This window comes from Geotrypetes seraphini, chromosome 13 (genome assembly GCF_902459505.1).
Source record: "Geotrypetes seraphini chromosome 13, aGeoSer1.1, whole genome shotgun sequence".
NCBI classification, from domain to species: Eukaryota; Metazoa; Chordata; class Amphibia; order Gymnophiona; family Dermophiidae; genus Geotrypetes; species Geotrypetes seraphini.
The window spans coordinates 31,470,811-31,495,571 of record NC_047096.1 but is presented as its reverse complement, the minus strand read 5'-3'; the positions used below and the strand labels follow the sequence as shown (position 1 = coordinate 31,495,571).

At 41.7% G+C, this 24,761-nt stretch overlaps 1 protein-coding gene across 11 annotated transcripts in view; it reads left to right on the top strand.

The window, feature by feature from the left end:
* NCAM1 (neural cell adhesion molecule 1) overlaps positions 1 to 24,761 on the top strand; it is a 462,617-nt gene that overhangs the window by 331,395 nt on the left and 106,461 nt on the right. For 4 of the 11 annotated variants that reach the window (XM_033917706.1, XM_033917708.1, XM_033917711.1 and 1 more), the window contains 6 exons: positions 8,630 to 8,780; positions 9,821 to 10,005; positions 10,325 to 10,421; positions 11,292 to 11,462; positions 13,468 to 13,611; positions 14,641 to 14,643. In XM_033917706.1, the coding sequence (XP_033773597.1) occupies positions 8,630 to 8,780; positions 9,821 to 10,005; positions 10,325 to 10,421; positions 11,292 to 11,462; positions 13,468 to 13,611; positions 14,641 to 14,643 (751 nt within the window). Of the gene's footprint in view, positions 1 to 8,629; positions 8,781 to 9,820; positions 10,006 to 10,324; positions 10,422 to 11,291; positions 11,463 to 13,467; positions 13,612 to 14,640; positions 14,644 to 14,928; positions 14,953 to 24,761 lie in introns of all 11 variants that reach the window. The other 7 variants (XM_033917707.1, XM_033917709.1, XM_033917713.1 and 4 more) reach the window with 2 other exon arrangements.

Below are 24,761 nucleotides of genomic sequence, written 5' to 3'. Positions count from 1 at the left end.
TTGACCGATGAATGTACATTATGATGTAATGTTTGTATTGGAGTGGGTGTAAATCAAGGGAATCTGTCAAAATGATTCCTCTGTAATTTAGGGCTCCTTTTATCAAGGCGCGCTACGGGGGTTAGCGCGTCGGACATTTCATCACGCGCTAACCCCTGCAGCAGCCTAAAATCCTAACGCCTCGTCAATGGCGGCAGGGTTAAAACCGCCACTGCGCCTTTGTTAAAGGACCCCTTAATTTTGAAACCTAATTGTGCTTTACACTGGATACGACATTTCATAGGTACTTGTATCCTTCATCCCTTAACCTCATACCTTTTAGTCCATCTGTTTTGTTTTGATATGCCCCACATGTTGCGTACTTTGATGGCATGAGAATACTGCTTGAATATATAGCAGTAATCTTGAACGACAGAATTTCAATGCTAATTTTATCTAGTTATTTATTCAATTTTCTATACTGTTCTCCCAGGTGAGCTCAGAATTGTCTATACGAATTTTATTCAGGTACTCAAGCATTTTCCCTGTCTGTCCTGGCGGACTCACAATCTATCTAATGTACCTAGGGCAATGGGGGGGATTAAGTGACTTGCCCAAGGTCACAAGGAGCAGTATGGGTTTGAACCCACAACCTCAGGGTGCTAAGGCTCTAGTATTAACCACTTGATGACAAGAGGGCTCAGGAGCAGCAAATAATGGCTTTTTCCTTGTTGTCAACAGCAGATGAATCCAGAGATGTGAATTATGGCCATCTACCAGGAAGTGGAGATAAGAACATAAGAACATAAGCGTTGCCTCTGCCGGGTCAGACCAGGGGTCCATCGCGCCCGGCAGTCCGCTCCCGCGGCGGCCCCCCAGGTCCATGACCTGAAAGTGTTCCCTACCTAACTTAAAATACCCATACCCTGTTCACTCAATGTCCTGTAAGGTAAATCTCTATCTGTACCCTGTTATCCCTTTCGCTTCCAGGAAGTCATCCAGTCCCTTTTTGAACCCCAGAATTGTACTCTGTCCTATCACCTCTCCGGGAAGCGCGTTCCAGGTGTCCACCACCCTCTGAGTGAAGAAGAACTTCCTTGCATTCGTTATGAATCTGTCTCCTCTCAGTTTTTCTGAATGACCTCTTGTTTTAGTTGTCCCTGCTAGTCTAAAGAATCTGTCCCTCTCCACCTTCTCTATGCCTTTCATGATTTTATAAGTTTCTATCATGTCCCCTCTCAGTCTCCGCTTCTCCAGGGTAAAGAGCCCCAGCCTGTCTAACCGTTCGGCATATGAAAGGTTCTCCATACCCTTTATCATCCTCGTTGCCCTCCTCTGGACCCTCTCAAGTATTGCCATGTCCTTCTTGAGGTATGGTGACCAGTATTGGACGCAGTATTCCAGATGTGGGCGCACCATTGCTCGATACAGTGGCAGGATAACTTCTTTTGTTCTGGTAGTGATACCTTTTTTGATAATGCCCAGCATTCTGTTCGCTTTTTTTGAGGCCGCTGCACATTGCGCCGCCTGCTTCATTGTGTTATCCACCAATACCCCCAGATCTTTTTCTTGGCTTCCTTCCCCGAGTACCCTCCCTCCCATCGTATAGCTGTACATGTAGTTCCCCTTCCCTATGTGCAAGACCTTACATTTCTCCACATTGAAGCTCATCTGCCATTTTTTTGCCCACTCACTCAGTTTGTTCAGGTCGCTCTGCAGTTCTTTGCATTCTTCAACAGTTCCGGCCCTGCTGGAGAGTTTTGTGTCATCCGCGAATTTGATAACTTCGCACTTTGTCCCCGTTTCTAGATCATTAATAAATATATTGAACAGCAACGGTCCCAGCACTGACCCCTGCGGAACACCACTTGTGACCCCTATCCAGTCAGAGTAGTGCCCCTTTACTCCTACCCTCTGTTTCCTGTCCGCCAGCCAATTTTTGATCCATCTGTACACGTTTCCTTCCACCCCGTGACTCCACAGCTTCTTCAGTAAGCGTTCATGGGGCACCTTGTCAAAGGCTTTTTGGAAATCCAGATATATAATGTCTACTGGGTCACCTTGGTCCAATTGCTTACTTATCCCCTCAAAGAAATGCAGTAGATTTGTCTGGCATGATCGGCCTTTACAGAAACCATGCTGACTCGATCTCATCAGATTATTTTTTTCTATATGCTCGTTGATACCTTCCCTGATCATTGATTCGACCATCTTCCCCGGAACAGGGAACCAAACTGAACTCTGTCTTTCCGCTTCCTTTATTTTCTCTCCTGACAGAATTAAAAAAACAAAACATACATACAAAGAAAGGAGAACAGGTTTTCTACTATTGTGACTGTTCTAGGAGGAGGCGTCTTTCGCATTGTCGCTTTTAAGCTTGTTAACATGGTCCATAAATCTTCAGGAGAAATTGGGCTGCACATGGGTGAGTAGCTTTTCAGTTGTTGCTCTGTCAGCCTTGTTTTAAAGTCGTGGTTCTTTGGATTTTTTCCTTCACAGCAGAGCCTCTCAGTGCTGCTCTACTTATAGGGCATCCGGGAATTCTTCCAGGGGTATTTTCTCTGTTTGGTGGGAGAGCCGATGATAGGAGACAGTTGACTGTCATGCGGCCATTTTTCTTTTTGGTGCCATTCTTTTCCCAATCTTGCTCCCTACTTGGCCTCTCCTGTCTGGCCTGTGGTTGTCTAGGGTCTTTCCTGGGCGACAGGGTTGCTTTCTTCAATACAGAAGTCTGGATTTCTGATTGTAGTTGTGGTTTCTCATAGTTTGGGAATGCCTGTCTTCCCTTGCTTTCATTCTTCCCAGACTGTGAAGACAATGCTCCTAGATTCAAAAGGCTGGATGAAATGGACATCTTCTTATCCTCTGCTTATGAGGTGGATTATTTCTTATTTTCAATTTTTTTTTTTTTATCTCTGGACCTACTGGTTGGACTGAGGGAGTGACTTTTTTTTCGGTTCTTTGATTTTACGGCCTTTTCCGCCTGCACTTGGGGCGTGCTCTGCCATTTTAATGTGTGGCAGAGCAGTATGCCTTGGAGATTGAGTATGGGCTCAGCCTTTTTATCTTGATTTTATTTGTACGGTGGTGCTGTATGTTCTTATTTGGGTGCATGTATAAGTAGCTGGAACCCCCACCCCCCCAAAAAAAAACCCTGGTGGTTTTACTTCTACAACCTTATTCAGATATTAGCGGATCAGTTCTGGGTTCTCATGGTTACTTCTGGATGTTCCTCTTCCTCTCTGTTTTTTCTGCTGTGCCCATTGGTCTTTTTGCACATCTTCAGGGGTCCACATGTCTCTTCTTGCCTCTAGTATGGTGCTGGTGGGCTCAGGAGGGGATTCTTTCTTAGTTATCCCTTATGCTGATGCAGTCCTGGTAGCTGATGCTGCTCGGGCTGCATGCTCAGATTTTACTTTCAGGTCACCCCTGCAGTTCAATCAGCTTTCTCATGTCTCTTTTGCTTTCTGGCAGTTCTCGCTGGGCTTGGATATGGACTTGGCAATTCTTTCTGTCTTTGTAGTCCTCTCTTGTCTCTGCAGCTGCTCTGGAAATGCCTCCTTGTTTCTGCTGTGGCTCTGAGGCCACTCAGATGCTGCTCAGGCAGCCCCCTCATGGCTTTCTTTCATGTTGCCATCAATCTCATGTCTCTGCAGCCACTCTAGAGGCCTACCTCATGGCTCCCATGCCGCTATAGCTTTATCGTGTCTCGGCGGCTGCTCTGGTTACATTCTTCATTCTCTGGTGATGCTCCAACGCACTCTCCATATTAGGTGCTTCTCTAGCAGCATTTTTCTGTGTCTGTGGTTGCACAGGTGCCATTCAGCTGATACTGGTGATACTCTGTTGTCTCAGATGTGGAAATGGTGGAACTCTCTTGCCTCAGATGTAGAGATGGAGCTCTCTTGTCTTAAGTTGAGACACCCTAGCCCTAACATGAAGAATCGAAGAACCGTAAAAGTCACTCCCTCAGTCCACTAGTGCTCTGGCGATGCTCGGTTGTCTCAGACACTGCTGTTCTAGCTGCATTCTCTTGTTCAGATGCTGCTGCTCTGGTGGCACTCTTTGGTCTTGGAATCTGCCTGACAGGGTCCTCCTGTCTCAGTGGTGTCTTCCTGTTTCAGGTACTGCTCTGGCATGCTCTTTATAACGTCTATGATTCTGCTCTGGCAGCTCTCTCACTGTGTTATCTGACCAGTTCCTGCCATTTATGCTTTTTTAGGTGTCCTCTCCTCCTAGAAGGCTACTGCAGTTCCCAGGCCTTGGTGGTTGCCGCTTATTCTGGTTATGTTATACCACAGGATGTTTGGCTCCTAGAAGTTCACTGGTAGCTTCTTTGCATTTATTAGGTTCTTGGCCTTCTAGATTTTGAAAATGTCAGGACCTTGAGGTCTGGTTTTAGGACATGTTCCAGATCCTTGGTCATTGGTCATTGTTATTGGGCCTGGGAGTTAGCCTGTGATTTCTCTGTGAACTCTGTTGGATCTGGCTATCAGGGAGGTGGACCCGCAGGCAGGCAGGCTGCTCGCTTCCTCTCAGGGTTGGAGGAGGACAATTTGCCATTTCAGTTGGATCTTCCAGGGTCTGTGCCATAATGCTGGGCATGATTCAGTATCTGGCTGTCACATTGTTCCATTGCTAGAGGTTGAGCACAGCTCCATTACTGGATGTTGAGTGCAGCTCTATCACTAACATAGCTCTGTTGTTTGATGTCGAGCACAGCTTCATCGCTGTAACATAGCTTCATCGCTTGATGTTAACATAAGAATTGCCATATTGAGACAAACCGAAGGAGTATCAAGCCCAGTATCCTGTTTCCAACAGTGGCCAACTCAGGTCACAAGTACCTAGCTAGATTCCAAGTAGTAAAACAGAGTTCATGCTGTTTATCCTAGGAATAAGTAGTGGATTTCCCCAAGCCATCTTAATAATGGCTTATCATTACATGCCCTCTAGTTCTAGTATTTTGGGAAAGAATGAACAAGCGATTCACATCTACCCTTTCCACTCCACTTAGTAATTTATAGAACTCTATCATATCACCCCTGTAACATATCTCCATGGCTTGATGTTGAATGGAGCTTCATTGCTGTAACAGTTCCATCGCTTGAAATCGAGCTCAACTTCATTGCTGTAACATAGCTCCATCACTGGATGTTGAGTGCAGCTTCCTTGCTGGTGTCAAGCTCATCTCAGTGGATATTAAGCACTTTTTCCTAGCTGGATGATAGCACAGCTTCCTCACTAGATGTTGAGTGTTGCTTCCTATCTGGGATGTCCATTGCTGGATGCCGTGAATGGCTCCCTCGCTGGATGTTGGGCATAGCTCCTTCGCTGAATGCTGAGAGCTACTCTATCTCTTGAGAGCAACTCCTTTTCTGGATGTTGAGCACAGCTCTATTTCAGGATCTAGGAGGCAGCTGCATCTCTGGCTATCTGCTTCCTCACTGGAGGATGATTGCTACTCTACATTTGGGTATCAGGTGCGGCTCCATCTCTGATTGTAGAACAGAGCTCCATCTTGAACTATCAAGCACAGCATCATCTCTGGCTGTTGAGCCATCTTTGGATATAGAGGGCAGATCTATGACTCGAGCATGGTTCTGTCTCTGGCAGTTCTATACAGTCTCATCCCTTGCTGTCGAGCACGTATCCATCTCCGGATGTCAGTTGTTGCTCTATTCTCGCATGTGGTGCAAGGTGTGACCTGCTGCTAGATGAATATGGCTGTTTATTTTCTTGCGCTGAGGACTCTTTAGCTATATTTGTTTGGCCTCATGCTTTGGCAGGTTTGCAGGGGCAGTGTGGTTCTTACAGACTTTGGTCTCTTCTTGTGGAGGACTATTTCAGATTGGTTTATCCCTGAATTCCCTCAGATGGACACCTGGTTTGGTGACTCATTCTTATTGGTGTTCTTTTCACTATCCCACCCTGATGAGGACTGCTTTGCTACATCCCACACATCTCTGAAATCATCTGTTGATGACAAGGAAGGAAAAATTATGTTTTACCTGATAATTTTCTTTTCTTTTGTCACAGCAGATGAATCCAAAGTCCTATCCTTTCAGCTTGGTTTGGTTGTTTTCTTTCTTCCTTAGGTGTTGGACTTCCTAACTGCTTTGCGTTGGACTATGAGGAAGGAGTTCTATGTCTATTTGTGCAAAATGACTGTCCTGCTTTGTTATGAGAAATACTTTCTGACCAGGGAGCTTGCCATCCTAAAAGACAGAGCTCAGTTTAGTTCTATCTGTCTCTACCTGCTGGTAGATGGACATAACCCACATGTCTCTGGATTTGTCTGCTTTGATTAAAGGAAAGAAAATTATCAGGTAAGACATACTTTTTCCTTAACATGAGCAGAGTGACTTCTGTTTTCTGATCTAGTTTGGAGCAATTCTACCTCAGGGTGCTTCCACTTGCTCCAGTAACCCAGTGTGAAATTTTGTATGGACACTTGGGCACCCAAGTGTACATGTGGGAACCCCTATTACATCCCAAATGACATTTTCACAGGAAAATGTGCATTTAGGCTGCTAAATGTCCATGTTCTGTACATTTAAGCGCATGGTTAGCAGATAAATGTAATGACTTTTTAGAGAATTGCCTTTTTTATGGTTTAACAAAATCCTGTTTTATTGACTTTAACAATATCTTGTAAACTTGATTTTTACTCCTTATATGGGTAAGGCGTAATCATTTATTACATGGTAGACTGGAACAGTTTTCAATTTCCCACAGTGCTGAGGTTTCAGATTTGTTGAGAAAATCCTGCTTTGTTTTCAGCTACTAAACATATGGTTCGGTTTTCTACCACCATGCCAGCAGATAGAAACTGAACACACTTTAATACTTTGAAAGGCATCGGCAATATAGGAACCTACCAGTGTATTTGCAGCATAGGAATTTGCCAGTGTACTCACTGTCTCCAGTAGATAGTGAGCATCTGGAATGATGCAGGAGAAATATTGTTAGACCATCAAGCCACAGTCTCAGGGCAATTTTCTCTGTTTGAGCCAGATTTTGGGTTAAAATCCTAGGGCCACAGGATTGTTCGACAGATGGATCCAACCTCCCAAGGCAACAGTCTGAGAGCCACCTTCCCTGACAGAAAGGGATCTTCTACCAAGTCCCAGAAATTTTGTAAAGCAATCTGGTTAGAAATGATTTTTTTTTTTGCTCCCAGGGCTCTTATGGGGGGGGGGAAGGGGGAGATGTCATTGCTTTCAAGTCATTTCTGTAAAGTTTCTAGACTGGTCTTTCACCTCCCTACTCCCTCCACTCTGCAGTGAAATGATAGGCAGTTGCCTAATAAAAAAATATTTTAAACAAAAGAAAAAAAAAAGGCAAAGAATGGAAGCCAAAGCAGCTCAGGGGAATCCTACTGCGCAGTTTGGCAGCAAATTTTTATTATTCTTTTGTAATACATCTTCTTAATCATGGAAATTGTAAACTGGATTTATTTATTGAGTTAATATACTACTTAAGACAAATTTGTTCTAAAGTAGTTTACAATATTAAAAATTGAACAACAAGTTAAAATATAATAAGCAATAAAAAACCCAATCATACATTTGATAAAAAGAACTGCAAACAAAAATAATTGTAAATCATGAAGCTATCATTGTCAACAAAAGCATGCATAAAAGCCTTTACTTCCTAATTCTATAAAAAGTGTCAAAAATTGCATTCACAGCTTTAGTTGCACACCCAAATTGCACATGCAATTTAATTGAATAACAAGCTAATTAATGCCGTTAATAGACATTTTAACAAGCAATTATTAGCATTAATTAGAATCAAGTGTTACCAGTATAAATTTAGGTGTAGGATCCATCCCTAAATATTATGAGTCATAAAAGCATGTGGGGGAATTGGCAAATCGGGGGCATTTCTTTAAATTACATGCGTAATTACAAAATTTGGGCCTCTGCACCTAAATTTTGTTGGTGCAAATGGCCATGCCTAAATGTAGTTGTGTTTCCCAGATGTAAGCGCTATTCTTTAAACTGTGCCTAACTTTAAGCGTGGCTTATAGAATAGCTGGTTTTATAGGCACTGATATTTTGGGAGCCATATATAGAATTTAGTCTTTAATAGAAATCCAGGTCTTCTCAAACAACCAAGTCTTCAAAGCCGCCTAGAATGACAAATAGCTGGGAATACTACTCATATCTAATGATAATAAGTTACTTAAGAAAACATCTAAAAACTCAACTGTTCCTAAAGTATCTAGACAACTGACCCACTCATCTTCTTTCTCCTCCATAGTGATTCCTCTGTCCTATTAATCTCTTTCTCCTCAACAACACATTTCTGGTCCTATTAACTCTCCTCTTCCCCCCTCTTAAATTCAATCAATTTGTACCTCGCTTAATCTATTGTAAACCGCATAGAACTTAACGGTATTGCGGTATATAAGCTGTTATTATTATTAAGAATGTACCAACATAGGAAAATATCCTATTTCTGATGTTCCTTAGGTTAATGGAACTCAAGGAGGGCAGCTGGATCAAACATGTTTGTGAAGAGTATAACATATGCGGAGTCTCATAAATACCAACTGTGGTTTATCCAAGTTTATTTGTAAGGCTGATATTTTCATGGAACAACACACAAGCTGCTGACCTGTAGTTTCTTTTCTCTGCTGTAGACAGTGGGTGGCCACACTGTGTTACAAAACCACGTCCGAGTCTCTTCACTAACACTGAGGAACATCCAGTATACAGATGCCGGAGAATATATCTGCACAGCTAGCAACGCCATCGGACAGGACTCCCAAGCTATGTACCTCGAAGTGCAATGTAAGGATTCTTCATCACTTCTGATCCCAGTAGTTAATTTAATTTGGATAGTGTTTCAGAAGGTTTAGGTTTCTGTAATTGCCAGATATTATAGGAAAAAGGGAGCTCAGTTACTCTTCATAACCGTCGCTTGAATGTAACATACTGAAATCACAATACTATAGAGCAGCATATGCTTTTAAGTGGCCTTGGTTGTCCTTTCAGTGTCAGAACTGCACAAGTTGTAATGCAGTTTTTCTAACTATCCACAAATACACTTGAAACCAGTTATAACATACTTTTTCGGTTGTGAGCAGACTTTTTAGATGGCTTTAAATTATGAAGCCAATAAGGTTAAACAAGGACTGGACTGTGATTGTGATATCAAATGAAATCAAGTTGACAAGCTTCAGTAGGCCTTCCCCCCATATCATTATATCAGTCTTCATCATGTGAGTGTAATTCAAAAGCATGTGATTGGCTGTAACATAATTTTATAATTCCCATAGATTTCAGGGTCTAGAGCAGTGTCCCGCAAACTTTCTCGAGCCTTGGCACACTAAAGGTAGTGGCCGTGGCTCGAGGCACCTGGAAGTGCTCGGCTATCACTGTGATGACATCACACGCATGAGCGACATCATCATGTCAATGTCCGTGTGTGTGTGAAGGCCCTCCAGGCGGGCCCTGAGATGCCGGGGGGGGGGGGGTGCCAGAAGGGAAGAGGGCCAGGGAGAAGGATAGGTGCTGTTGCCCACTGATTGCCTACAGGACATGCCTCTCACTATGAGAGGCACATCCTGTAGGCAGTCAGCTGGCATTGGCGCCTCTTCTCCCCAATGTACCGCGGCACATCTGAAATCTCAGGAGGCACACTAGTGTGCCTTGGCGCACAGTTTGAGATACACTGGTCTAGAGCATCCATGTTGTGCCTAAGGGTTTGGAATATGTATAAGCATCTGTATCATGCAGCAGAACGCACCTGACCTTGAGAGGAAGAACATCCTGTCTGGTAGACAGGTACTAACTATATATGCTTTTCGTTCCACCTCCCTGACCCCCAGATGCCCCCAAACTGCAGGGAATTGTCACTGTGTATACCTGGGAAGGGAATGCTGTGAATATCACCTGTGAAGTGTCTGCTTATCCCAGTGCTGCCGTCTCATGGTTTCGGGATGGCCAGATGCTCCCCAGTTCGAACTACACTAATATTAAGATCTACAACACCCCATCAGCCAGCTATCTGGAGGTAAGAGCAGCCAGCATTACAGATAGCTCAACCACTGGTTTATTTGCTGTCCCACAAAGAACCCTACTGCTGAAAATACAGTATAAACATGAGGCTTTTTGACTGCACATCGACAGCTCCCAACTCGTATTTGCTCAGCCTTTTTCACCTACTGCGCATTACAACCACTTTTGTATAAATATGTCTATTTACTGTGTAAAGCTAGTGTCCTAGTTCCCATTGAAGGAACAAAACTATCAAGCAGTGCTGTAATCTCCTGTAGAGCCTGAATTGCCCTCTGCCTCCTGCAGTCTGACTGTGACATTCTCTCCTCTTTCAGGTGACCCCAGACTCTGGGAATGACTTTGGAAACTATAATTGTACAGCTGTAAACAGGATTGGCCAGGATTCTTATGAGTTTGTGCTTGTTCAAGCAGGTGAGCCTCTAGGACACAGACCCCTGGATTAGTGCATTATAGAGGAAAGTGAATTCACCACAATATGCTGGAAGAGTTCTCATGTCAAACTAGTTACTGTAAGACAGCCTCTGAGGACAATATTCAGAAGGTTTAGGTGTCTAACTTAGGAGCCTTTGTATTAGGGTTACCAGATTTTGCATCTGGAAAAAGGACACGTGGCCTTGCCCCGTTCCTCCCCCAGACCTGCCGTGTTCCAACCTCAGCCCCATGCAAACCTCGTTTCTTCAAGCCAAGTCTGGAGTGATGACAAAAAAAATAGGTCTCACAAAAAAAAATAGGTTGCCGTGGCAATCTTGCAAGACTGCTACGAGATTTGACAGTCTCACGAGGTTGCTGCGGGAACTCACAGCAGCCATTTTTCTACTTAGGACCAAATCGGGTTATGAGCAGTCAGTCGGAACTGGGTGTGGTTTTAAGTTGACGACTACCTGTAGTGTGAAACCTTCATGGTAAACTGGTTCACATGGCTGCACTTTGGTCAAGTTTAATTTATTTGAGATTTGATATACCACTTTTCCAGAAGGATCGCAGTGTACAGTAAAATTAACATTAATAACAGGAAAACAGAACAAGAACTCCAGTAATAGATAGGAAAGAAATAAACATTCATTCATCATACACAAAGAAAATTTCTGCACAATGAGAGAGAGTCCCAGTCAGCCCAAGGATTGGCCATCAAAGGCAAGTCAAAAAAGTAAGCCTTTCAACTGGCTTTAAACCATTTCACACTATAGATTAAGATGTTAAACAGATGTGCGAACTCCTGAACTCTAACTTTTGGGGTTTTTTTACTATCACTTCTTTCTTCCTGTACCTCTCTTTCCTCAGATATACCATCATCCCCATCCATTCACAATGTAGAACCATACTCCAGCAGTGCCAAAGTAGAGTTTGATGAGCCAGATGCCACTGGTGGTGTGCCGATTCTCAAGTACCGTGCTGAGTGGAAAACCACTGGAGAAATAAAGTGGAATGTTCAGGAGCATGATGCCCGAGAAGGTACAGTAGGATTGGGTTTGGAAGAAACATGACATAGGTTTCCATATATAGTAACATAGTAAATGATGGCAGATAAAGACCTGATTGGTCCATCCAGTCTGCCCTGTAATCACATGCATTACAATTTCATGTTTAAATTAAAATGTCATTTTTCTGTGTTATTTATGGGCCTGTTGCCGTTGAAGCTCACTCCAGCCTATCCAAACCTTCTCCTTTGCGGGATTCAGACTGTGAAAGTTAGCCCATTCATATTCTAATTCACTGGTTCCCAACCTTGTCCTGGAGGACCACCAGGCCAATCGAGTTTTCAGGCTAACCCTAATGAATATGCATGAGAGAGATTTGCATATAATGGAAGTGAGAGGCATGCAAATCTGCTCCATGCATATTCATTAGGGCTAGCCTGAAAACCTGATTGGCCTGGTGGTCCTCCAGGACAGGGTTGGGAACCACTGTTCTAATTAGCAATACTCTATGTTCATCCCTTTCTTTTTTGGAATTCCATCATATGGTTTTTACATGAGTGATTAAAATTTTTTCTAAAAAGGGGTCTTATATAGTTGTTTAGAGGGTATATAGGTATAAAGACTAATACCCCCCACCCTTTTACAAAAGTGTGGTGCGGTATTTAGCACCGGTCACAGCGGTAACAGCTCCTATGCTCATAAGATTTCTATGCAGACTCATAAATTAGCTAAAATTAATTTTTCTAGATAAAAAAGCAACCTTTGTAAAGATTTTTGTAAACCTCAGCGGCACCACTCAGAACTCAATATTTCTCATTGTTCTGAGCTTTACGTGTCTCCTCGTCACTGGATCTATTATTTCTCTATTCTCTTATAAAGAGCTTAATGTTACATTACATTCTGCTTTTTAATTTTATTAATGTTTATAAGCCAATACTTAGCTTGTGATCAAGTGGTCTCTGCTAGGGATGTTAATGCCAACAAGTTTTGCTTAGACAGCTTTTTCAAGGCTTAACCCCTAACCACTGTCGCCAAGAACTGTGACCACATTTTCTCCATAAGATTTCTATGAGCATTGGAGCTGTTACTACCCTGGCCAGTGCTAAAAACTGTGCTACGCTTTTGTAAAAGAGAGGAGGGGGGGGGGGTAAGTGCACTAAAAGAGTGTGCCTATTTTTATGCAGTCTGGGCAAAGTTATTTCAAGGGGTGAAGTTTGGGCAGAGTTATTTTTTTAAATATGTAAATATATGAATACCCATTTAAAAATCCATGAACATATTTATACCATCTTTGGAGCAGATATAAACTCATGTTAGTAAATGTGTGCACTATTAGGCTTGCTTCTGGGTGCCTGTTTTATAAAGACACTTAGGTGCCTATGTTGCTTTATGTTGGTGCTATGTTGCGAGAGAACTGCCGGCAACGGGCATCTCGTCCCCTTGTCTTGCGGCCATCTGACAGCCGGGTGGCGAGAGGACGGCCAGCAGCGGTTCCAGAGTTTCCTTCCCCTCGTCTTGCCATCTCCAGAGTTTCCTTCTACTTGTCTTACCATCTCCCTCCCTTCCCCTCAACTTCGCGGGTGCTCCAGAGTTTTCTGCCCCATTAAAAAAAAAAAAGTCCAGGTTTTGGAAAACCCTGGCTTTGACAAGAGCTCGGGGCTACATCTAGAGGCTCTCTAGACATGGCCCTGAGCTCAGGGAAGGAAAGACGAAGTTTGGGGGCAGGGCTGGGGCAGAACGTGTCCTCTTTTTTTGCTTCAACAAATCTGGTACCTCTATCTGTCTCTCCCCCCAACCTCATTTCCTAGGGTTTTAGTGAGGTAGATTTCCTTGTTATGATTGTTTGGAGCAAGAGGAAACTTTTTTTTTTTTAAACTAGACTCTCTGGGGTAGATATTCAGAATGATTTAAATGTACAGGCAAGGTATCTGCCTCGTTAAATCAGTATTTTATTTTGGTGAACTTGTTTGTCATTTGCTATAGCATTGGGTTGGTCTGTAACTAACCTGCAACACTTACTGTTTTGTTATCTGTAACAGTGAACTTCGAGAGCACCAGCATCAGCACCATTACTATCACAGGCCTGAAGCCAGAAACCTCTTATGTGGTGAGACTGTCTGCGATCAATGGCAAGGGGCTTGGAGAGTTCAGTTCGGTGTCCGAGTTCAAGACTCAGCCAGTCCGTAAGTGAACATGACCCTGTGAATGATCAGACCTTAATGCAGGGGTCAGTCATATCTGACTTCAGCAGGTCTGAGCCCTTGTACCAAGGCCAACTGGGTCAAGTAATGGAAGTTTGGGGCCCTTACCCCAGGGCCAATTTCATTAACAGCAACTCTGCTTTATCTAGTGTTTATTATACATGAGCCCAAGCTTTTTCCTTTCAGATTTCAATATATTAATGCTTGTGACTTTGTTGTTTAGTTTGGTCAATGATTGCTGCTAATATTTGATTTATTCCAGCATATGGTATTTCAGCTAGCCTTGGCAGGGGCATTTCCCCTGTTAGATTGGCATAATTTGTTTTTAGTAGAGAGTGGGAGCAGACATATTGTATAGAACTGAAGAAGCAATGAACTAGGAAGACAAAATATTTGTACAACTGCTTTTGATACTCATTAGTAATGGATTTTTTTCACCAAGCTCTAACAGTTGTATTTATTTGTCGGAGATGGGAAGCGTCGCAGGTAGTAGTGTTGAAATATGTTCTGGAAATACAGTATCCTACCATGGGCCTTAGACCAGTGAGTGGGGAGGGGATGTCCAGCCTTTATCAGATGTTGGAACTTAGATGCCAGCATTTATAGGGCGTAACCTTCATGCACGAAATCTGAGGAACAGGTGTTGGATGTGATGGCATGGCATCAGGTATTGTAGTTGGGTATTTCTAAGAACACATATATAATAGCAGAAGGATCACTATTAAATTAACATCCATCTAATCAAAACAGATATTCTGCAAATCATGATCTAGGCCAGTGGTTCTCAACCCTTTCCTGGGGGACCCCCAGCCAGTCAGGTTTTCAAGATATCCCTCATGAATATGCATGAGAGAGATTTGCATACCTCTCACTTTCATTATATGCAAATCTTTCTCATGCATATTCATGAGGGATATTTTGATAACCTGACTGGCTGGGGGTCCCCCAGGACAGGGTTGAGAACCACTGATCTAGGCAGTAAGTATAAGGTATGAGTGCATAAGAACTGAGAAGGTATTCCCAAATAATTCAGTTAGGCGTGTTTATTATCACCATACAATTGTAAAGAATTCTTATAAATTATGCTATTTTTCCATTATCTTTGGAGGTCAATATGATATTCATATAAAGTTCACCACTCTCTTTATTTCTCTCTCTCTCTCTCTCTGACTTCAATCAATATTTTAATTCTTTTATTTTCTTTTTAACTCTCTTCTGCTCATCTCATACTGCCTTCTTTTTTATTTTGGTCTGTCTGTGTCTTGTTCTGTTTGTTTTCATCTGTGTTCCATTCGCCAGAAATTGCAGATTTTCTTCATCCACGTAAGTGCTGTCCGCATTTCTGTTGCTTCCTGAGAGTTTGTGCATTCCGCATGCAATGCCAAGGACTTTTTATTTGGTTTTTTTTTTGTTGTTCTTGCATTTCTCACATGATAGCAGAGACCAGAGAATTAGTAGTGCTCTTATCTAGGATTTGATTTTTGTCCAGAGAGTGAGCAAACTTTGAAACTAAAACGATTTCAAAGGTAGGTATAAAAATAAGCAACTCGTATCTCTCTGATAATCTTGCAGAATGTTGGGTCACCACTGGGAAAGAAAGTAACTCAGTCCAATCAGCATGTGCACTGCTCTGTGTCACAAAATAACAATGCCATTTAGCATCTCTGAAGTTGGAAAGCCCTTCTTAACACCATACGTTTGCTATGTGTCCAGCAGATTCAGGGCCGAATTCAGTAAATGGCATCGAAAAACAGGCAATGGGAAAAATCAGTGCTTAGCGCTATTCTATAAAGTACACGATGGGATGATCAATGATTCTCACGCCCAAGTTTGAGCGTGTCTTAAGCCAACTGAAATCTGGTATAAATCCTGGTATGCAAGTTGGGGCTCAGAGCCCCAGAATTCTGTATCAGTGTGTGCATCTTTGCAGGACAGCCCTGACCCGCTCATGACCCTCGCATGGCCATGTCCCTTTTTGGGTTCTGCACTATGGAATTTGGGTATGCAGCATTGTAGAATAGTGTACAGCCTTTAATTAGTGCCAATTAACATTGCCGATTTGATTATTAGCTCCCAATTATTGATGTTAACTGGCTCCTTAATCAATTAAGTTGTGCATGATCTCAGGATCATGTGCAAATTTGGATGCCCAAATTTGAATGACCTATATAGTATCCGGGAGTCAGTGTGTAGAATAGCAATTCAGTACTCCCCCGAAATTCACGGGGGTTCCGTTCCAGGAGCACCTGCAAATTTCGAAAAACCGCAAATGCGGTTTAGGAGTGGATCGGAGATGGGAGAGGGCTGCAGGGATGGCGGCGGGTGCTAAAAAAACAATATTTAGGCTGACAGGTGGTTTGGCTGTGCCGAAGGCTGACAGGGAGGGGGGGAGGAAGAAGAATCGGCTGTGCAGAAGGCTGATTGGCTGACTTGGGGGGGGGGGGGGGAGAGGAGTTGTAATCGGCTGTGCAGAAGGCTGACTTGCTGACAGGGGAGAAGAGGAGGAGGAATCAGCTGTGCAGAAGACTGATTGGTTGACCGGGTAGGGAGAGGAAGAGGAATTGGCTGTGCAGAAGGCTGATTTGCGGACTCAGTCATTCCCTGTATTTTCTGACCGGAAGAGGCAATCAGAAAATACCGTGAATGACTGAATCTGCAATTTGCAAAGCGCGAATTCGCGAGGATCTACTGTACTAGTAACAGTTGTGGCACATAGCTGAATAAATTTCAGGGCTGTTCCTCTAGGCTCTTTATTATTTTGTGAACTCTTGGCTGTCAGTTAAAGGCAGGAGGGGAAACAAACAAAATACAGTGGTACCTCGGAATCCGAACGTCCCAGAACTCGAACGACTTGGAATCTGAACTTTTTTTTTTTAAGTAAATTTTGTCTTGGAATCCGAACTCTGCTTTGGAATCCGAACGCCTTGCACATTGTATGTGTGTGTTTGTGCCCCAGAATCTGAATGCTGCTTTGGAATATTTGTTAATATTTTACCTTAAAATCCAGTGTATTTCCTGTTAAAATTTGAGTTTGTGAGAGCCAGGAACGGATTAATCCAGTTTCTATTATTTTCAATGGGAAAAATTGTCTTGGAACTCGAACGCTTTGGAACTCGAACGGGGTTCTGGAATGGATTAAGTTCAGATTCCAAGGTATCACTGTGGTTTTAAGCCAGATTTAATTTTCGGGCCACAATAAAATATATATACCTTTTTCCCCCCTATGGATTGTTTCCAACACTATAAAGTTTCAGGAAATGTAATCCTTGTATAAACTCTGTAGCAGTGGTGTAGCGAGGGTGAGAAGTGCCCGGGGCAGTGGCACCCCTCCCCCATCCGCTCCTTCCACGCCCTTCCTGCCGTGCGCACGCTCCCCCTTCCCTTCCCCCGTACCTCTTTAACGTTCCCAGCATGAGCAGCAACCCCAACCTGCTGCACGCAGCAGCGTCGGCTCTTCCTCCGATGTCACTTCCTAGGCACTGGTCCAGGAAGTGACATCAGAGGAAGAGCCGACACTGGCGCGAGCAGCAGGTTGGGGTTGCTGCTCACGCTAGGAATATTAAAGAGATAAGGGGGAAGGGAAGGGCGTGCGTGCACGGTAGTAGGGGGCAGGGAAGGAGCAGAGGGAGTGGAGAGGAGGACAGGTGCCAGCGCCCCCACCAAGATGGTGCCCAGGGTGGACTACTCCCCACTCACCCCTTTACTGCACTGCTGCTCTGCAGATAAACTGACAAGATTTTTCCTAATTTTGTTGACCCTGCCTTTGCCTTTAATCAGAGATCATTCAGCCAGTCAGGTTTTCTGGACATAGACAATAAAATGCATGAGATGAAGGCAATGCATGAAAATCTGTCATTTGCAATTTTGTAAAACTGACTGACTTGGGGTTTTCCAAGTAGAGAGTTGCACGGGGATAGAAATCCCACCCATCCCCGCCCGTCCCCATCAGGATCCTCTCCGTCCCCACCCGTCCCTGCCAGGTTCCTCTCTGTCCCCACCCGTCCCCGTCAGAATCCTCTCCGTCCCCACCCATCCCCGCAAGGAATTACCTCCATTCCCGCCCGTCCCCATAAAAAGCAGCATTTGCTTCTTACAGGATCATCAATTCCACAGTTTCTTTTGCTGTTTTCCTTGTGGAATCTCTTTGGCGGAACCCTTTTTTTGTTTTCTGTTCAGGTAATTAACTTATAAACCCCCTCTTTTACTAAGGCTGATGTATTCATTATATTATATGGACGAACCCTTCTTCCAAAGCCTTCCATCCCAGTGGAAGTCCCGTGGGCCAGAGGGGGGTCTCTGTGGGAGTCCCGTGGGTTATGGGGGAATTCCCGCGATCCCTGTTCCCAAGCAGACCTCTAGTTCCAAGCCATTAGTTGGGAGCAATTGCTTTAATTTACCGTTTCCCTAAATATGTTGTTGTTGGACCATCCTCTGGATCAGCACACAGACTTGGAACAGTTTAAAGATCGTTCATCTTGAGCACTTTTTATCACACTGCACAGTTGGCCTGGCATCAGTTTAACTCAAACCCATGTGTCAGGAAAATAGCTCGGATGCTGTTTTATAGAAACATTTTATTGAAACTGCACCCTTAGTTAAAATAAATAGAGCACATTTTTGTAGAAAGGGAGGGGAGGCATGTTTTCCCCATGCTTCAGCCGCTTAGTCTGGTTTCAAGGCTTGAGCATTCCTCAGCTGTGACCGTTCTGAGAGCTCTCTTTTATTGTGTATAGTCAGTGCATGGTCCTGCTAAATATTTGGTGCAGTGGTTCTCAGTCATGGGGGGAGTCTCAGCAAGCTTGGTTTTCAGGATATCCACTGAATATTCATGCACTGTGTCCATTGGTCTATCTCATGCACTTTCATTATTAACACTTTGAAAACCAGACTGACTAGGTGTCCTAAGGACTGCACCGAGAATTACTGGTCTAGTGCATGGTTTGTACAGTATGTCCATTGTAAGCCATTAGTATGATGCAAAAGATTTACAGTCCAGTAAAGAGATGTTAAAACTTTGAAATATTATTTATCAAAGTATGTCAGGAGGACCTCTGACATAACTAAAAAAAAATAAAAATAAAAATAATGCTTTTCATGTTATTATAGACATGACAGACACTCTCTTTTTAAATTTGCTTCCACACTATAAATGGAAAGAGCAATAGTGTTACAAAAAGGGAACTATGATAATTTTGTAAAGATATGGGAGCCATTGGAAAACTATTGTGATGAATAGACATAAACTATTTTCTTTTCCTTTTCTTACTCTTTTTTAGATTATTTAGCACACTCAAGTGGGGTGGGTGGATTTGGAATGAAATTAAAAAAGTTATGTTACGATAAATTGCATAATATAGTATAATGTATGCTTGTTGGGAAATTGATGAAAGGTGGGTGGGTGGGGATTTTTTATACTATTAGATCTATACAATCTATCACTAACTGCTCAGAAGAAATTTCTATGGACATTATAATCCTTCGATCTCAACATCCCTGCTTCGCGCAATCAAAATGTCCTCCTAAACTCATGATTGTGACTGCTCTCATGCACATTTTGAAAAATTGGAAATCATTTTCGTTATTAGATTATACGTTTTGGTGGAACTCACTATGTATGTATCTTAGGCTTGAATCATATGCATATGAGAGTAAAATCACACTCCGAATCTCCATGAATTTAAAAAGCAAGAAATCACCCTGGTCATTTTTAGATTCATATGTACGCTCTGCTTTGTAGACACTCCTGTCTTCCCTTCCTTTTCTCCACCTTTCCTCTTTCTTTCCTTTCTCTTTTTATTTTTACTCTGTCTTCTTTCATCTTTTTCTCATACATTCTTCACAAACAACTCCATTACTCTGAGCTTTTCTTAATACTATGGTCCTTTATAATTAATTTTATATTTATAGATCATATATATACAAAACGTTATCTTATTCTTATGTATTTGAATTGCTCCTTGTATTTTTCAAAATACTCAATAAAAATTTATTTAACTTAAAAAAAAAAAAAAAGATTTTATGTGTTGAGATTACAGTGCTATATTGGAATTATTTATAATATATTTTTGTGCATTGGCTAAAGATATTTTTAAAAAATAAATAAATTTGCTTCCACACTCTAAATTGGGCTGCATAAAAATCAGTCCTGCCTTTATGTAGTTCACTTTTTGCAGTTAAGAGCTGAATATTGCACTTAACCACATACGTATTAGCAGCCAACATGTAACCAAATGTGGCCATAGGCTGGCATTGAATATATATTTATTGATTTATAAAAATTTTTACTCGCTGCATCCTGCAGTTCTGAGTGAGTTATAAAATACACTCATAATTTATGATTTAGCATACAAGAACAATAAAAACATTCAAAACAGACACTATCAAACATAGTGACAGAAGTAAAATCCAGTATAAAAATACAAGTCTTCATCAACAGCATATCAACTCACCTAAATGTATGAATAATAGCGCTCAAACCGTATCGTTTTAATCAATTTCCTAAAATTTCTTCTTACTTCCAGTGGCAGGGTGTTCTATAACAGTGACTTGCTAGTTTCACTTGTTTCAGAGATGGAGCCTCTAAGTAAACCTGTTCATTTGAACGTAGTGTTCGATCTGGCTGGTACAGGATAAAAAGATTGCTTATCACTTCCAGCCGCCTAGTCTGTCTCGTCTTAAAAATCAGACCCAGCACCTTAAACTCAATTCGAGCTAACACAGGTAACCAATGAAGGTGAACTAAAATTGGTGTAATGTGTTCAAATTTTGAGGCCCCCACAATTAGCCGAGCTGCTGCATTTTGCACTAGTTGCAGAGCTCGAGTTGCATATTTTGGCAGTCTTAAGTATAGTGCATTGCAATAGTCAATTGTAGGAATCAAAATTGCACTTATCACTGTACAAAAATCCTCAACTGGGAGAAAATCCCTGAATTTTTGAAGCAGATGAAGTTTAAAAATGGCTTTGGACACCACTGCTCGTATCTTTGGCTTAAAGGACAGGGTAGAATCCAAGATAACACCTAGATATTTGCATTTATTGGTTACCAAAATCACTGTATTGGCCAAGTTCAATACAGAAGGGAACAGATCAAGCTGTCTTAGACGTCCTATACACGACACTTCAGGTTTGTTCTTATTTAATTTCAGATGATTAATGTCCATCCATTCTTTGATCACAACAAAACATTCCTCCACCCACTTAATGGCAGCAGTCAGAATGGCAGAATATGTCAGGATATCCAGAAATACAGCTCTGAATAGCTAAGCTCTGGAACACGTTGCCAGAGGGTGTGATGAAAAGCAGATAGTTCAGTATGCTCGACTATTGCAATATTATTTATTTGGGTACATATAAGAAAACACTGAAAAGGCTTCGAGTTTTTCAAAATTCAGCAGTTCGGTTGATTTTTAGTTTGAAAAAATGGGAACATATTGCTCCCTAAGAAGAAAGAAGAAGAAGTTGCCCCCGCCGAGTCAGACCAGAGGTCCATCCTGCTCAGCAGTCCGCTCCCACGGCGGCCCATCAGGCCTAGTGCCTGAACAGTGGTCCCTGATTAATTTTGTAACTTACCTCTAATCCCATCCCTATAATCTACCTCTACTCTTATCTGTACCCCTCAGTCCCTTTGTCTTCCAAGTACCCATCCAAAGCTTCTTTGAACCCCCTATTATCAAAAACTACATTGGTTAACGATGGAGGCAAGAGTTTTGTTTAAATTTTCCTGTTTCTGTTTTAAATCAATATTTGGTATGGCTCCTGTGTACCTGGTCTCTCATTTTTTTCTAGACCGTTTTAACAGGCCTACAAGCAGAATCCATATGTTTGCTTACCCAACAGTAAATGCTTGTCGCTTTAAAAGATTTCTGGATAGAATTCTTGCATTTCAGGCAGGTAAACTGAATGACTGGTTGGATAATATTATTATGCGTGCTCCATCTTATTTTACTTTTAGAAAATTAGTAAAATCACGGTTGTTTGATCAATTTGTAACCTGATTCACTGTTTTTAATCTTTAATCTTTTAATCTTGTATGTATTTCTGATTATTTGTATTGTATTCTTTCACTGAGTGTCCAGTATTTCTCATTGTAAACCGCCTCGAAGTATTTCGGCTTTGGCGGTATACAAGAATAAATTATTATTATTATAGCGTAGCTGGTTTTAAAAAAAGGTTTGGACGAATTCCTGGAGAAAAAGTCCATAGTCTGTTATTAAGACATGGGGGAAGCTACTGCTTGCCCTGGATCAGTAGCATGGAATGTTGCTACTCTTTGGATTTTGGCCAGGTACTAGTGACCTGGATTGGCCACCGTGAGAATGGGCTACTGGGCTTGATGGACCATTGGGCTGACTCAGTAAGACTATTCTTATGTTCTTATAAAAGCGCTGACTGCTGCTGATTGAATCTTGACCAGACAATGTTTTTCATATAGTGAGTGTGGAAAGCATCCCTACAACATTTTTATACTCTGATGTCCATTAGAGGTTACTAAAACCATCAAAAATAGAAGACAGAAAGTGAGGTAATAGGATAACTCCACAATACGAAGAAACCTTCACTTATAGGGTTGAATCATCAGTCTGTATACTTCTTGATCAGTCTGTTAGGAAATTCTTCATGAAATACAAAAACTGATCAACACTGGTGCAAATTAATTACTTATCCTTTATTGTAGTAAAGTTGCTTGCCCCAATACTTATGTGCCCGACAGGACCCGTTTCGCCTAAGCAGGCTTTCTCAAGGGTTCCAGCAGGGAGCACTTATTTTGGCGTCCTCATGATTCCGGGACAGGAGCTCCAGTGTTGGTCAGTTTTTGTATTTCATGAAGAATTTCCTAACAGACTGATCAAGAAGTATACAGACTGATGATTCAACCCTATAAGTGAAGGTTTCTTCGTATTGTGGAGTTGTCCATTAGAGGTTCCCAGCTCTGTCCTCAATCTCATTTTCAAGATATCCACAATGAATCTGCATGAGAGACATCTGCAAATGATTTATTTGTTTTTTAAATTTTTTATTACGCTTCAAGCCTAAGCAGATTACATTTAAAACAAACATATTAAAAGTTCACAGACTTTAACAAATTTACCCCCTCCCCCCCTTTTACAAAACTGTAGTGCGGTTTTCAACACTAGCCACGTCGGTAACAGCCTGATGCTTATAGGAATTCTTTGAGCGTCGGAGCTGTTACCTCTGTGAGCAGTGCTAAACACGCTGGCGCGGTTTTGTAAAAGGGGGAGGGGGGTTAACAAACATAAAGGATTGTTAACTGCAGTTAGTTTACCTAAATTGAACATGGAGATTTATTAGCTATTAAAACAATTACCTAGCCTAAATAAAATCTGTACCCAGAACCCTACAAGAATTAATAAAAAGCGTTAACAAAAAAAAATTGAGTCTTCAATAACGTCTTAAAGCTCATCTTATTACTACATAACCTCAAGGAACCTGGCAAAGCATTCCACATTTGTGGATCAGCCAATGAGATTGCTAATTCCCAAGTTTTCATGTGACGCACCCTGGTCACTGTTTCCGTATTTAATTTCATTGTTGAGTGAGAACATAAAGTACGCATTGGTGTATATTTCTGCAAAATTTGTGTCAAGTACCATGGTGCTTCCCTATAGACCGCCTGGTGAATAATCATCAAAATTTTGTATTCAATTTGGTATGATAGTGGAAGCCAATGTACTTGTTTTAACATAAGGGTAATATGCTCCTGCCATATTTTGAATCAGCTGTAAGGCTTGTATCCTTGTTTTTGTTATACTTAGTAGCAATACATTACAGAAATCGATCCTACTTTCTCCTTAATCCCTCAAGCTATCGTCACTTTAAAGGCTGCATCATCCTTCAAAGGACCACCAAATACAACAAAAAGATAAAAGGACTTGTGAAAAGTTTTAGTTATCCTCAAATACTTCCATACGCATAGACATCCAATCAATACATCTCCTTTAAGCCATCATGGTCCCTTGTTTTCCAGAAAGCTAACAGAGAAACAAAAGGATTAATATGAAATAGAGATATAACGTTCAGCAAAAAAAGAAGGCATTGGACAAATCACCACTTCGTCTTGTGAAATTACTAGGAAAGACTCTTGACATAAAAGAGACTGCAACTCCAAATCCTAGCAGAACATATGCTACCAGGAACACTTTGATTTCATCTAGAAACGTTACTTCTCTTTCATGTACTGCTTGTTTGTTCTGGTCAAGTAGACGGTAGTACACACCTATCACTATCCTTTTCCCGTTTACACATGGAATTTCTATCTGTAAAAATTCCAAGGTGTATTATATATCCTGCAGAACTTTTAGTCTGATTGAGTCAGAGCCCCCTTTAACACATAATGCTACCCCTCCACCAATTAGATCCACCCTATCACTGTAATATAATTGTATGGATGACAGTGTTCCACGGGTTATCTTCAACCAGGTCTCAGAGATACCTAATTATCTAGTAAGTAAGTCCTAATTCCTTCTTTCTTATTGAAGACGAGACTGACTGGGTATATTCTCAGTACTAGGTTGAGAGCCACTAATGTACAGCAAAGTGAAAAGTGTTTCAGAAGTTAACATTGTCTAGACACTAGCTCATGAATCACCAAGAACGCTTTTTTGAAACTAAGCATGATTGGTGGTAATACATACTGCAAAGCCTCAAGTCCAAAAGGTGAAGAATACATAGCAAAAGAGACAATATATTTACCATTTGTAGCCAAAAATACTGGAGGGTGAAGGTGATCAGTGGCATTGCTATGAATATATAGACTAAACTGTGAAATTTTTATCATTTGAGATTTATAATTCCTGGATATGTCCCAGCTCTTAATTTAACTATAAGCCACCCTGAATTGTAAGGTATGGCGCGGATTATAAATACAGCTATTATTATTATTCTAAACTCAACCTTTGAGGGCCAAAATACAGTCTAATTATTAGAATTTTCACAATGAATATGCATATAGTATGCCTGCATATAGTGGATTGAGCCATCATTCCACTTTATAAACAGCTGACTTCTTGCTTATAATCAAAATGTCAAACTATATTGCCAAATTGGAGCGTGTAATAATAGGAACACAACTGAGAGCTAATTCTATAACTGTTACTTATTATCGGGATTTTT